Source organism: Cebidichthys violaceus, unplaced genomic scaffold (genome assembly GCF_023349555.1).
Source record: "Cebidichthys violaceus isolate CVI_PGR_0920_01 unplaced genomic scaffold, fCebVio1.0.p SCAF_15, whole genome shotgun sequence".
Taxonomy (NCBI): domain Eukaryota; kingdom Metazoa; phylum Chordata; class Actinopteri; order Perciformes; family Stichaeidae; genus Cebidichthys; species Cebidichthys violaceus.
In genome coordinates, this window is record NW_027176318.1 from 7,866,872 (window position 1) to 7,881,375 (window position 14,504).

General features: G+C 42.8%; 1 protein-coding gene across 1 annotated transcript; it reads right to left on the reverse strand.

The window, feature by feature from the left end:
- Nucleotides 1–242: 242 nt before the first annotated feature.
- Nucleotides 243–13,459, reverse strand: oplah (5-oxoprolinase, ATP-hydrolysing). Its single transcript, XM_068709791.1, has 28 exons — nucleotides 13,417–13,459; nucleotides 12,386–12,602; nucleotides 11,350–11,541; nucleotides 10,713–10,827; nucleotides 10,309–10,432; nucleotides 9,580–9,775; nucleotides 9,215–9,380; nucleotides 8,672–8,810; nucleotides 8,209–8,276; nucleotides 7,526–7,701; nucleotides 7,293–7,418; nucleotides 7,030–7,142; nucleotides 6,661–6,831; nucleotides 6,389–6,526; nucleotides 5,986–6,124; nucleotides 5,739–5,851; nucleotides 4,734–4,885; nucleotides 4,426–4,586; nucleotides 4,198–4,299; nucleotides 3,912–4,086; nucleotides 2,999–3,183; nucleotides 2,761–2,907; nucleotides 2,522–2,656; nucleotides 2,213–2,362; nucleotides 1,957–2,114; nucleotides 1,693–1,853; nucleotides 1,472–1,569; nucleotides 243–998 (listed from the first exon to the last, which is right to left on the reverse strand). Exons 2-28 carry the CDS (start codon nucleotides 12,554–12,556, stop codon nucleotides 846–848), a joined length of 3,924 nt encoding a protein of 1,307 aa, XP_068565892.1. The 5' UTR covers nucleotides 12,557–12,602; nucleotides 13,417–13,459; the 3' UTR covers nucleotides 243–845.
- Nucleotides 13,460–14,504: the final 1,045 nt, after the last annotated feature.

A 14,504-nucleotide genomic window follows, 5' to 3' on the forward strand; every position in this document is an offset into this window, starting at 1 on the left:
TTGATGAACAACTTGACCAAACAACCGTTTTACAAAGAGCTAAAAGTGAAAAGAGAGACATTACATCTGGTATAGACGGAGCATGCCACAGGACTGCTGCTACATTGTGCATTTCACAATATTATTTGATCAATCTTTGCAGGCAGAGTTTCTACATACTCCACAAACACATCTCCTCCGACGAGCGAAAACAGATAAGTGAAACTACAATTTTCTTTGAAAGAAATAAAAAGACGACAATCTAAAGAGTACAAATGGGGTTTATTTGTCTGTCCTGTTAAAATAACAGATGAACTGTAACCACATTGACTTTGTGGTGTTAGATAAGTGGTTGTTCCAGTTAAAACAGATTAGCAGCTGCTTCACATGTTTGGCTTCTCGCTTGCATTGTTAGACTGGATTTTAATCATTTAAGAGCATTTCAGTAGGAAAAAATACACACTATGTCTTACCTTCCATGGCAAATTAGTTGTCTCCATAAAATGTAATGTTTCCTGGGACATGTATTATCAAAATGTGACTTTAAAACTCACTGAAGGCTACTCAGATTTTCCTAGTAATAAGAAAGACATTCAAACTAACAGGTAGAATGTTACATTTAACTGAGCAACACATCTTATTTGTCCATCATACAAATCTGATTGATGCCTGAGCTAACAGTCTTTTGAATATATGCTAGCACACAGATTCTGCAAAACAGTATCATTGTAATAATTTCTGTTTTAGTGATTTTAACTGTAATGATAGTTGTTGGTACGAGTAGATACTCTTGAAATGGTACTAGCCTGCAGCTTGTTTATTTCTCTTCTGTCTTGTCTGTCAGCTCTCCCTCTCCTTATTTCTTTTCACACACCCTCTTGTGCCATTCGGTAATCAAAGACGCTGCCTCTCTCTGGGAAAGACTCATTCAGGCGCCTGCGCTTGGTCTGGGGTCGTCCGTTTGTGTCCTCCTCTCCTCCGAAACCCCCTCCTCCAGGGGTGTAGAGGCAGAACATGTCCTGTAGGGGGAGACACACAGACAGAGTGGATTCAGCTGACTATTCAGTTTATACAAACGGTTACCTCAAAAAAACGTAAAGGGTTAACCAGTGTGTATTCTGATTACTATCAGACTGCTTGACCATATTTGAAATATAAAGCTGTACATAAACATTTCCAAAACCAACATCATGCAAGTTTTCTTATGCGACTCTTTTCACTGAGACATGGGACACTATTTAATAACTGCAGAGGTAACTCATCACATTATGGTTTCATATCTGAATATACCAGAAGTCATCTCAAGACATTTGCTCACAGTTACATTAGAATAACTGTGATGTAAATGACATGCATCTTGGAATGATATTCTGTTAGAATACAATCTTAATTCATGCAAAATATAACAAAATTCAGTTTATTATTACCGTTGTTATTTGGAAAGTATAGTGCCATGACAGAAATACTACAGGGACACATTATGCAGTCTTACCCCAGGCTCAAGGCTGATACTGGTTTTGGCACCCAGGTTGAGGACTCGACCGTCTGCTCTGTGAAGCAGGTTCAGCCCTGCTGCACCGTTCTCACCCCCTACCCAGCAGAGAGAAGTTTGAAAATGAGTATGAACAATAGAAAAAAAGAGTGACACCACTAGCAAACAGCTATTATTTCAAAACCAAAACATGAAAATGGCTGCTGAGGGTCAGAGTTTACCCAGGAGGCCGTAGGGACGGGTTGATCGCCTCTCGGTCAGTACAGACAGAACCACCTTGTTCCTGAACAGAAGTTTCCGCACCACACCGTCTCCACCGCAGTATTTCCCTGCACCTCCTGAGCCGGGCCGCAGGGAGAAGTGCTCTAAAATGACGGGATACCTGAGCACCAGATGGACAGCAGCAACATACAGATCAATAATGTCAAAAACATTATCACTGGACACATGAAATAGAACTTTCTTTGAACTAAAACTTGTCTGACCTCTTCTCCAGAATCTCGGGGTCAGTAATGCGGGTGTTGGTCATGTGACTGTGAACTCCGCTCCGCCCATTCCAGCCTGGTCCCGCCCCTGCTCCCCCAGCAACTGTCTCGTAGTAACCTATATTCTTACTGCCAAATGAAATGTTGTTCATGCAGCCCTGATGAAAAGAGGATGGCAATAAATAAGCAAATAACACCAATACAGAATAACATAACACTTGAGCAAAGATAACATCAATAAGTTTGTTTTTCTCACCTGTGAAGCAGCGCACACCTCAAATGCCCTAAATATAACGTCGACCACTCTCTGGGATGTGAGTACATTTCCTCCCACCACAGCTGCATTCTCGGAAGGCTGAAGGATGGAGCCAGGGGGTATGATGATTTTGATTGGAGCAAGGCATCCCTGGATATGAAAAAAGGAAACGCATGAATACAAACTATATGGAAGTGAATATTTTCTAAAGCATTTGAATTGTGCAGGAAGAATTACGAAACAAGTGTGTAATCAAACATTAAATGTTCCTTAAAACCCACAGAGGTGTCCCAGAATAAACTTCTTTACCTGGTTAAGGGGAATGTCCTGTCCCACCATGCAGCGCAGGCAGTAGATGAGGGCAGAGAGGGTGATGGCGCGTGGAGCATTGCAGTTCCCCCAAACCTCTGTTCCTGTCCCTGTGAAGTCAAACACCGCACTGCCCTGTGGTGATGGAGGTTTTTATGTAAATTGATTAGTTCCTTGTGCAAGACAAAATGTTTGGATCATCGTGAGGAGATCATCGTGAGGAGATCCTCCCCGCTCACCTCTTCCTCATTAATCTGAACCCGCAGTCTGATTGCCGTCCCATCATCCATGAAATCTTCCGACTCCACCTCCAAGGAGCCAGTCTGTTGACGTCGACGACATGCAAAGTCTCTCAGCATGTCCCTCACTGCCAGCTCTGCATTACTCTGAAACATTAATAGTACTTACTGTTACTACTTTTCACAAAAACAGTATTTTGTTGTTCCTCTACACCAAAACACTTGTAGCCACAGTTACCTGAATGTATCCCATGTAGGCCTGGACCACAGCTAACCCGTAGCTGTCAATCAACTCCCCCACCAGCTGGCTGCCTCTCTGATTGGCCGCCACCTGAGCTCGCAGGTCTGACAGGTTGTCATGGAGATTACGAGTCCCAGAGGAGTGTGGGTACTGGGCCGGAGCCATCAGAGCTTCAGTGAGAGCTAATAGGGAAACAGAGGGAACAGGCATGAGAGGAATCGAGTTAGCAATAGGAGACAGAAAAAGAGAAAAGCACTATGGAAAGTAAGATTAAAGAAAGTAAGGTGAATGTTAAACTAAAGATAACTGAAACAAACGGTGCAAGGTGATTATGTTGCTTTCTAAGCTCTCCTTATCACTATACTGGGGATTTTGCATGTTTTAGCTCATTAACTACACATTTACTGAAGATCACTGCTGCTTTCCCAAAGCATTCAGTACGTTTATATACTGATTCAGACCTTCCAGCCACTGGTTTGAATTATCTTTAATATGCTAAAAAAAAAACTTCGGAGAATTAAACCTCCCACAAGATGGGCAATGCATCACTTACCTTTATTGTTATCGTTAAAGTTACATTACTGGTGCATTGTCACACAGTTGGGAGCAGTGGCTATTTTAAAAGCTTCAAAACTTGCCCCTTACTTAGCAGATAAGTAACATTAAATACTGGTGGCTAGTTGCTCATAATCATGCTTTACATCAGGTCATTTTGTATGTTTTGGGAAATGGTAGTTACGTTAAGTATAAGCTATTTGTAGTTATCTGGCTACAGTATGTAAAGTCACTGGTATAGTTGACACTCCCAGCAATAAGACTTTTTATCTAGACTTGTCGGCAAGACAGCTCTGTATTATCTCCTTTCATCTGTCCTTCACACTGATTCTTGGTTCACCTCCTCCTCTCTTACCCTCTTCCTGAAAGACGCCCCCAGTGACAAGTTTAAAGGAAGTGAAGACGGCCCCCTCCTGCTGAAGGGAGGTGGAATGGGGGGGCATGGAGCCTGGCGTGATGCCTCCAATGTCAGCATGGTGCCCTCTGCTGGCGACAAAGAACACTGGACTGCTCACTCCTTTCCTAAACACCTGGGAGAAAAAAAGGGGGACAGATAGCGGAGGAAAGTAAAGGTATGTAGTGAAAAGTAAGACTGCTGATGAGGAGAGCAAGAATGCAGACAGAAAGTTGGACCGACTGACCGGCGTGATGACTGTGAGGTCTGGCAGGTGGCTGCCCCCGGCACATGGGTGGTTGCTCAGAATGACATCGCCTTCTTGCAGCTTGTTCCCCAACGATCTGATCTGCACAGAGAAGGAGAAGAAACCGAAGATCCTTTGTGTCACAATGGGGTGTTAATTCGTAAGTGTTTCAGTAGCATGTCTAAACTCAGAACCACAAACACCACCCCCCCACCCCACAAGTGGTACCTGGTACTGGACGGTCTCTTGCATGGCCCCCAGGTGGACAGGGATATGGGGTGCATTGGACACTAAACCACCGTCTGGTCCGAACACAGCACAGGAGAAGTCGAGACGTTCCTTGATGTTGGTGGAGATGGAGGTCCTTTGGAGGACTCTACCCATCTGTTCTGTAGTGGAGGAGAGGTGGAACGCAACTGAGCAAGCTAATAAGAAAATAATACTCAACATAATATAATGACCCACAATCACTGCACTCCCTAATTTTAACAGCGTTTGGCTCCCGTCTCATTCCCTCCTCTCCTCTGCTGGTGTACCTGCTATGCTCATGAAGCGGTGAGAGAAGATGGAGAGCTGCACAGTGTTGAGCTCAGTGCCCAGGGCGCAGTGAGGGTCAGAGCCTACAGTCAAACAAACATCGCCCCCTTCTGTTAGATGGGCCTCACAGCACGGCTCCACCAGGATGGTGCTGATGGAGGAAAGGGTCGGAAAAATGCTATTAAACAAACAGATGTTTATGCAGGTAAATATAGACATTAAAGGGGGACATATCATGCTCACTTTTCAGGTTCATACTTGTATTTTAGGTTTCTTCAAGAACAAGTTTACATGCTTTAATGTTAAAAAAAACTTTTGTCTGAAATGGGCCGTTTTAGCGACTGTCTCTTTAAGCCCCCTTCCCAAAAAAAGCCCAGTCTGCTCTTATTGGCTTATGAGAAAAATACGGTGCACCTGTGTAATGGTAGTTCTCAAGCCGTGGGTGGAGATACTTAATCCTGACTGAAACAAATCTAAAACATTTAAGTAAAATTAAGAATAGCCAATACTATAATAAAAAAAGTAGGGATGTCCCTATCAAGTGTCTCCGACCCTGATACTTACATTTACTTAAATGGTTAAATATGTATCTGACACACTGAAATAACAGATGTCACCTTCTAAATTTGGCACACCTTATTTTTCAAGAGCTCCTTGATCCAAATACTGAAAGTCCTGATTCAAAATGATTGTTTGTAAACTTAAATTTTTTAAATAACACAAATGGGACTATGTGACTCATAAAATGTACGTGAAGTGATCGGTTCGAGAGAAGACGTCTCACTCGGTGGTGTTGGGATAACAAAAATACTCTGAACAGTAGTTCAGTAGAGAAAGGATCAGATTTGGATGGGCTATATTTTAGCAGATACCAATCCATCCATTAAAATATGCCCAGATTGGCCCTTATATAGATACTTAGGATTGACTCGGCACATCTCTAAAAAAGTGTTTGATTGATATTTATTGGAAAGCTAGTAAAGGCAGTAAGGGGAAATGCCTGCCTGTTTTTGTCAATAATGATGGCTGGTCCCTGGATGCAGTGACCACATGGCAGCTCCTCCCATAGATACACACTGGTGTCCAGGTAGCCTTCCTCAAAGTAACACTTGGTCATCTAAAAAGAACAGAGATTGCCACAAGTTAACATCTTTCATTACAATGAAAACATAAATTCATGATGTTTCCACCGTTATCTATCTATGAGATAATGTATATTAGCTATTTGTAGGTGTAAGAGAGTGTGTGTACCGTGACTGGTTTGGCCTGTCCACTCCTCGTCTTTGTTTTAAACACCGATTTGATACCAGATTTCCCACAACCCCTCACTCTGATGTCATCAACCACGATGGCTCTGTCTGGGATAGTGAATCCAAACTCCGTCAGATAACTAAAAGAAGGACAAAAAACAAACAAACAGAGGAAGCAAATGTAGAGGATTAAGGTTAGAGGAACATTAGAAGCCAAGAGTAGAGTAAACAAATGTCAGCAAAGTTCAGGCTTATCTCCTGTGTGTTTGCTTATACAATGTAAACAGAAGGAACAAAAGGAGCAAAAGTGTAAGTGGCAATGAGTGAATACACGTTCCAGCCAATAGCTCAGTAGATGAATAAATCAACAAATCATCGAACAAATGAATAAACAATGAGCTAACCGCTTGGTGAAGGCACTGCTGAAGTCTCCAGCTAGACAGGACTGGGCGTTGGTGGGGTAACCGGCAGCGGTAACCATGAGAGCGCAGTCAGTGCCCTTGTAACGCAGGTGAAGGAAGACCTCAGTGGTTATCTGGCTTCTGAAGAGGACAAGAAACAAAGGGCTGCGTCATTACTTGTTAAATATTTAGTGAGTATGACGGCATGGATTAACACACCTGGATCCCAGAGGCATAAGAGTCACCCCAAACCGTGTTGTGTTGTGGGCGCTGACCTGGTGAATCCGCGTGCGCAGAGTGTATCGTGGCAGCGTTTCGAGAGCTGCTCCACCCTCCGGTCAAGCTCGCTGAAAGAGCGCCGCTCGTACTGCAGCGAGCACGGCTCCTGCACCTCCTCCACCACGTCAGCTAGAGCCAGACCATAGGCTGACAGCACGCCGCTGTATCTGCAACACACAGACACATGCATCACAGCCAAACGTATTGGGCATGACCACGACTCTCCTACACACACACACACACACACACACACACACACACACACACACACACACACACACACACACACACACACACACACACACACACACACACACACACACACACACACACACACACACTTAAACAAAAGCTATCACCCTTACTTGTGAATGAAGACAGTCTTCATCCCCAAGGCTCGGGCAATAGCACCGGCATGTTGGCCCCCTGCACCCCCGAAACATGCTAACACGTGCTGAGATGTATCATGGCCCTTAGCCTATGGGGGTGAGGGAGGCGGGGGAGGATTGAGAGAGTAACGGAAAAGAAAAAAAACATTTGATTTTAAATGTGTGCCACATTTAACAACCAAACATTCAGCGTTACTATTTTCACCAAGTTGCAGCAAAGACTTCAAAACCCAAAGTACCTGTGTCAGAGCTCTGATTGGCCGGCACATGGCCTCATTTGCAACACGAATGAATCCCATGGCAACCTCCTCCACACTCATCTCTGACTTGCTGTTGTGCGAGTGGTTGGCTCCATTTGCGCTAACCTGCGGATGAAAACATCAAAAACTAATTTTAGCTTCATCATTAATACTCCCTAACAGAATTATTAAGACGATTTGACACTACTTAATATGACAGTAAATATTAGTGCCTGTGATTGGTTGGAGGACAAGAAGAGGTTGATCTCCTGGCTCAGATGACGGAAATGCTTCATGGTTTCTTCCAATGACAGCGGTTCATTCTCCCCTGGCCCAAAGATCTTTGGGAAGAAGGAAGGGAGGAGTCGACCCAGGGCTAAGTTAGCATCGGTGACAGTCAGAGGGCCGCCTAGGAAAATCCCACAAGAAGTCAATAGGTTTATTTTCCATACTCATGCTGTTCTAACTAAGTACACACGTTTAACCAAATTAAACACGTTTCAGTCAGGTGTTTAAACATCTGTTATGTAACTGTGCAAAATGTGAAAGCAAGAAAATTGTTGTATAAATTGGAGCTACCCAACTCTCCTACAGGGAACATCAACAGTGAAGTCAGTGTCATGTGTCTTTTTTGTAAGCACACATCAGAGTTCCAACTGTGAACTGTGAGGAGCAGGACATGAGAAAACAGAAATCCCAGCTCTGTGTGTGGATTTTTGTCTGACAACATGTGTGTGGATCGAGTGGATTCAATATGATTCGAAGAGAGGGCAAAAGGTGGATGAGAAATCTATAATGTACCATCTACCAGGCTGTGGAAAAAAGAAATCACAACAATGCATTGAAATGAATTGGAAATATTAAAACAGAAATAAAAAGGGAGTAATGGTGGAGGACACACAAACAGTCCAGTTACCTTTCCTGTAACAGGCTGGTCCTGGATGTGCACCTGCAGACTCTGGTCCAACCACAAACATCCCTGATCTGAGAGGGAAGTAAAAGGAAGGAGGGGAAACAGAAAGGATGGAAAAACAGTTCAATTAATCGTGATTGATTTGAAATTAAAGTTAAAACAAACCCAACTGGATGCAGCAAACATCTAGCAAAGCTTTAATGTCTCACAGCAATGCACTTTTCTCATCGCTGTGCATCCATTCTTGACTCATTTGCTCACAAGATGGACTGCATCCTGCCACCACCTCATTAGTTGAGGCAAATTATCAGACTTTGCGCAGCTCCCTTTGCAGCCACGAAAGGCTTTACACAACTTTATTTCACATATGCAGTAGCAAGCCCTGTAAACGGACTTTGATGTGTAAATTTGGTAGACTTCCCCAATAGTCAATGTCACATACAAACACGCCGACTGACTAACAAACCTGAAGAAGAGCCGCGATCCTCCGCCTGCAGCCACAGTGTTGATGTCCAACTGCGGCGCTTGCAGGGTGACTCCGGCTGTGGTAGCCTCAAACACGTGTTCATACTGGCCAGCGTAGCGACTGACATCAGTGGATGTTCCTGGAGAGAAAGACAAGACAGCGGCAGTCAGAACGACAAGAAACATGGAGAGAAAAGAAAATTCACAGGAAGTGACTTGTTTCCCCCTTTTCTTTTATCTGTAATTAATCTATGCACTTAATGCCATTTGTAACCCTTGTAAGTGAAAGTCAGAAATATAAGAACATGTAACATCACATGTAATAATCCAAATATGAGACAATTTATATGCACAGTAAATTGTGCTTGCCTGGATCCAGACCTTTCAATCCGCCACTCCACTGAGTTTCGAGTTAACAATTCTGTCAGATATCAGGCAAAGACTGTGCAACAAAGAGCTACAAAACAATAGCAAGAAGCTCCTCACATAGTCTGTGCACTCGGTATTTGTTCAAGGTACTTTCCCCAGCATTCCTCCTACTCACCACCCATGTCAAAGCCAATCACAGGTTTTTTCTCCTTTGGGCTGTATGAAGTGATGGCGTATCCCACCACCCCTCCCGCTGGTCCAGATAGAACGGCCCGTGAACCGCAGAACTGTTCCATAGGAGTCAGACCGCCATCTGACTGCATGAACAGGACGTCCACACCCTGAGGACAGAGTTCAGATGAAACAGGGTTTATAACTGACACTACTGGACCATCTGGAAAATCCTATCTGTGATCTGTAGGTTCATTAGTAAACCTACAGATCACAGATTTTAGTAGACTAAGCACTTAATGAAAGAAAATGTGGTATTTTGTATCAACAAAAAAAATAAGAACAAATCTATTGATGTGTGAAACACACCTTCAGTCCACCCTTGAACCCAGAGGTAAAGCCTTTTAAATATTGATGAATTTTGGGTGTGAGGTATGCGTCGGCGCAGACGGTGTAGCCCCGAGGCACCGCCCGCACCATGGGCATGACCTCACTGGACAGAGACACCTGGGTGAAGCCCAGACGACGTGCCAGAGCGCCCACTGCTTTCTCATGATCAGACCATCTGAAAGAGAGAGAGAGAGGGGGGGAGAGGAATGGGGTGGAGCTTAAATGCAAGTCAAACATTAATAAAGCTCTTATACAATTACACTGCTGCTAACAGTCTATTGTGTGTCTTATCACTTTAAAGCTTTATCTGTGAGATGAAGCAAAAATGTTGGTTAACTGCATAGGAATAGACTTGAATTTAAGTGAAAAGAAATGGGAAGAAAAGCATGAACTTTCACCCATTAAACCACATGTGTTACACATAAAATAGGAACAGGCTATTGGACACCAGACACCACTGACATGTACAGAGTACATACCACTACTCCCACAGAGAGAGGGAGACTCAGAGCAAGAGTTGCATAATTCAGTTTACAGTGACATTGAGATAAAAAAAATAGTGAGTAGTTAGAAGTTAAAATAAAATCTTGGCTTGGGGAGATGGCCTGAGGAGGAAAGAAAGCTAACGGATAAAACATGGTATAAGATTAGGATCTTGTGTAAATACATTCTATTCCCGATGGTAGAAAAACAAGATGGACTACTGACGTGTACGAGTGCAGCAGAAGGACGGCAAGACTGGTGATCCCGCGAGACAGAACTCCCTTAAGGTCTTTTTCCACTCGCTCAAGATCAAGCTCCTTCCACACCTCCAGAGAATCCCCTGTACTGCCTGAGGAAAACCAGCACACACATGGAGATTATCAGGATTAAGTCAATTTATGTTAAGCATCCAGGCAGTGCTCTCATGCGTGTGCCAGTAGACTGAGCTTACATTCCTACGTTTACAACCAAAAAATACAGAATATGGCCTTTGCTGTATTCCCATCCCCACTGACATATCAGTGTTAAGAGCGTAAACAGGACGGCAGCTAAGGAGGACTAGAGGGGGAGATTTGGAGGTAGGGGGGGTAGTACAAAAAAGATTACAAGTACATAGTTGTGTTTCACACCTGTGACAATGCGTTTGGGTTCTTTTCTGGGCAGCTGGCAGCCATCTTGCCTGAGAACAACTCGCTCATCCACCTCGATTACCTCTTCGTACAGCACTTCGGGAACCGCCACCTCCTGCATATACACAAAAACACACACGTAAGGCACGTGAATTCAAAGCAGGCGTCCCAACAAAGGGGGACATCTGATGAACAGTCCATCCCAGCGACATGCAGATAAGAATGGATGCAACACATTGCAACACGCATACAGAAGGTAGATTTCTGACACCTTGCTCTGCAGCAGATCATCAGCTTCATAGATAAGTGACCATTTAAACCATCAATGGTGAAACTGGTATGGGGGCAAACTCCCAAGTCCTGCCCCTGTATCTGTATCACTAAATAATGTCTAAACCTTGTTTTGCAGATACACAGGAGCCGGACCCAGGCTACTCATTAACACAACATACAGTGTAACCAAAAAGGCATGGTGGTGCTGACTGGGTAGCCGTGGTTAAGTGGTTGGATGAGCTCACTACTTAAGCTGGCTTTTCATTTGACATGTCACAAAAGCATGTCTGTACTCGCTTTACCTTTCAATATTAAACATTTATGTATATATTCATGTGAATTAAGAAAAACAAGCATTACAAACCAAATCAAATAGTTTCGGCCTGGCCTGTGTGCCTATGTGCAACAAATCCTTGAAGCCCAGCGTGACCAGGAGAGCAGTCCTTTCTCCCTCTCGCTCCAGTAGCGCGTTGGTTGCCACCGTTGTGCCCATTCTGATCCAGCCAATCAGAGAGGTGTCTACGGGCTGGTCGCGAGGAAAGACCCGCCCGGTTTCCTGTCAATAAATCCACACAAACACACATCATACACTGTTCTGTTCATACATAGAGATGTAACTGTGATTAACATGATCTTAATGGAAGTCTGGATCTGCTCTTTAATAATCGTATAGTATAACAGCCATCAATAATAGTGACAATTATTTACAGAAAAGTGGTGATTCCTTCTTCCTTTTGTTTTTGTTTTACTGTGGACAAATTATGTTTGTCATTCCTCAAACCTGCACAGTTTTTGGTATTTTTAATGTTTTTGGTCCATCAATTTGGTGTGAGCTAGAGAGACATTTTAAGGTTGAATATTTCATGGGCATGCAGGATTTAAATAAGCAGGATTAAGTATCAATTGAGTACTGAATGTGCATGTCCTAACGCTGAAGGAAATGCTCTGCTGGTTTGTTTTAAGTCTGTTTGTTTTACTTTTTGCGCTTTAGTTTTTTAAGTCTGTTACCTTTTTTATGTTTGCTTTACTTTTTACGTCTGTTATTTGTGTTTTTATGTGGGGAAACTTTTGAACTGCCATCTTGTCCAGAATCTCAATCCTGGCCAATTAAAGGTTAAATAAAAATAAATAAAATTGAGAAATGGCATCTGGACTGGAGTCATACTCATGTCATAGTGCTGTGTTATAACTGTGACCATAATTTAATTTAATTTAATAAGAAACACATAAGGTAGTCAAAAGCCAAAGGTTGGGATTTGGACTTCCAAGTCAAGACAGCAATCTGCAGCTCAACAACAGTACAAAAAGAGCTTTATATGAATGGAATATTAACTACAAAGTGCTTGCTAATATTTCAGAAAATCAGCCTTTGTATCAATACATCCATTCCTTCACGTTACCTCTTCCAGGACTCTGCGGATCCCCTCAGTGGGAGCGTCTTTGTAGTTCTGGGGGTCCCGGGACAGCAGTTTCAGGACTCTCTCTCGACCATCAGGCAGCCGGGCAAACACATCGGTGAAGGTGCCACCCCGGTCGATGGCAAAGTCAAATTTCCTTTTAGTCTCCGTCATAGTGGAGAGAGAGAGAGAGAAGAGCTGCTCCTGAGTCTGTGAATAGCTGGAGTCACAGAAAGTAAGAAAGAGGGAGAGATTAACCACATCCACAATGCAACACTGGAGCCTTCTGATAGGAGATCAGCTGAGACACATATTCATTCATAAAATCCATACAAACTACTTTGCATCAATACATTTCACACACTCCTGGCAGTTCTCATGCACACCTCTTGCATATCTTTCTCCAACAGTCATAAATGTTTATATGAAATAAAATCGCATTTATTGTCACTTTAACTTGGCTTGTCTCTCAGGTCTCACACTTTGAGCTAGTTTGTGCGGATTTAGGTTTTCTGCATTATATTTTCCCAAAAACATGTCAGGATGGCGAGTCTAAACTAGCTATTACGTCTATGTATTGCATGTCTTTACATTACAAAATGTAAATACTATTTTAAAGGGGATTTTGCATCACAGCAAAACATGCAATACCCAGACAACCATAAAGTAAGAGCCACCATAAACTCGCAACGGATTCTGCAAGAACAAACTAATTAACAAAAAAAATCTATTTCAAAGATAGTAAAACGATTTTTTATTTTTTTTAAACGAGATTTTATTAGAGTCGTCATATAAATATACACATACATGAAATGTACCTTCTGCATTCAACCCATCAACTGTGACAGTGGATAAACGAGACAGCTGCACTGCCTCGAAATGACTTCTACACTAAATACGTGGCAGGGTCAACATGCACGATATGTCTGCAGACCATTCACCGTCTGCGTGCACAGGGAGCATGCACAAAACGAATTCGAAGCTACAAAGCAGAAGATTTGAACATTCGGACGGTGAACGGCATCAACACTCACCTGTACGCCGCCGCTGCACTGACAGAGTAACAGTCAGCAAACAGAAAACAGGAAATACATTAGCAAATCGGAGCTACCACTACGTGCTGCTGACGGGGGTTTAAACTCCGCCCCTCTGCGAGGAGCCGGTATTATGGAGGCAGGGAGGCGCACAGCTTTTACCTTTCTGCTCCATAATTATGTAACAGAGAGGCATTCACACGTGAAGGTCCCTAATCACAAAGATTGCAGAGGCTGCAGTTTTATTTTATCAAGAACCCTTTCAGCAGCATTCTTGATAAAATAAGGTAATTATTGAATTACCTGAGACAAGTCAGTATACTAAAATTGTTATCGCTTCACAGCATTTTCTGTCCATCCCATTAATCATTTGCTGTAAAAATGAAATGGACATCCCTGTCCCTCCACGTGCACACGTTATCAACACGCGACTCGGACACCTGTTGACGATGCACTGGTAGTACAGACTGACAATGACATGGGACAAGAATAAAGTCGTCCTCTCATATGATAAATTAACTCAGTCTTTCAGAAAAAAAAGAACCAAACAAAAAAAATGACAACCAGCATTTACCATTGGATTTAAACAAACACTTTGTCATAGGCTTAGGAATTCAGTAGCCTAAATGCAGTGGTGGAATGTAAATAAGTACACATACTCCAGTACTCTACTATAGTACAGTAGACGTACTTGTACTTTACTAGTTTATTTCCATTTTATGCATTGTTATAGATCTACTCCACAACCTCACGAATGTCGGAGGCAAGTATTATAAAAATACTTTTTAATCCACTACATTCTTCTGACAGATTGTGTTACTTTTTCAGATTTAAATTATTATTTCCCTTTCTGTTCAGTGAAAACCATTCATCTCCAAATCAGGTGAGTTTGAATGTTATATATATTGATACAATGAAGGATGAAGTGTTCCTTTATGAGTTGAGAAAGCTCCTACTTTTTTAATTCAATACACTATCTAAAAAGCCTCTTGAATCAGCTGGAAAATGCAACTTCACAAAGCCGAAGCAGGGCTGTTCGTCTGAGCTCATGACAAGTTGACTTTTTAGAAATACGTCAGCGTGGGAAT

Excerpts from the sequence above, each read along its gene's own strand:
- oplah (XM_068709791.1), bottom strand. The coding sequence starts at position 12,556 with ATGACGGAGACTAAAAGGAAATTTGACTTTGCCATCGACCGGGGTGGC. Across the intron at positions 10,828-11,349 it reads GGCCGAAACTATTTGATTTG|GAGGTGGCGGTTCCCGAAGT; the intron begins GTTTGTAATGCT and ends GTGTATATGCAG. Across the intron at positions 1,570-1,692 it reads CCGTCCCTACGGCCTCCTGG|GGGGTGAGAACGGTGCAGCA; the intron begins GTAAACTCTGAC and ends TCTGCTGGGTAG.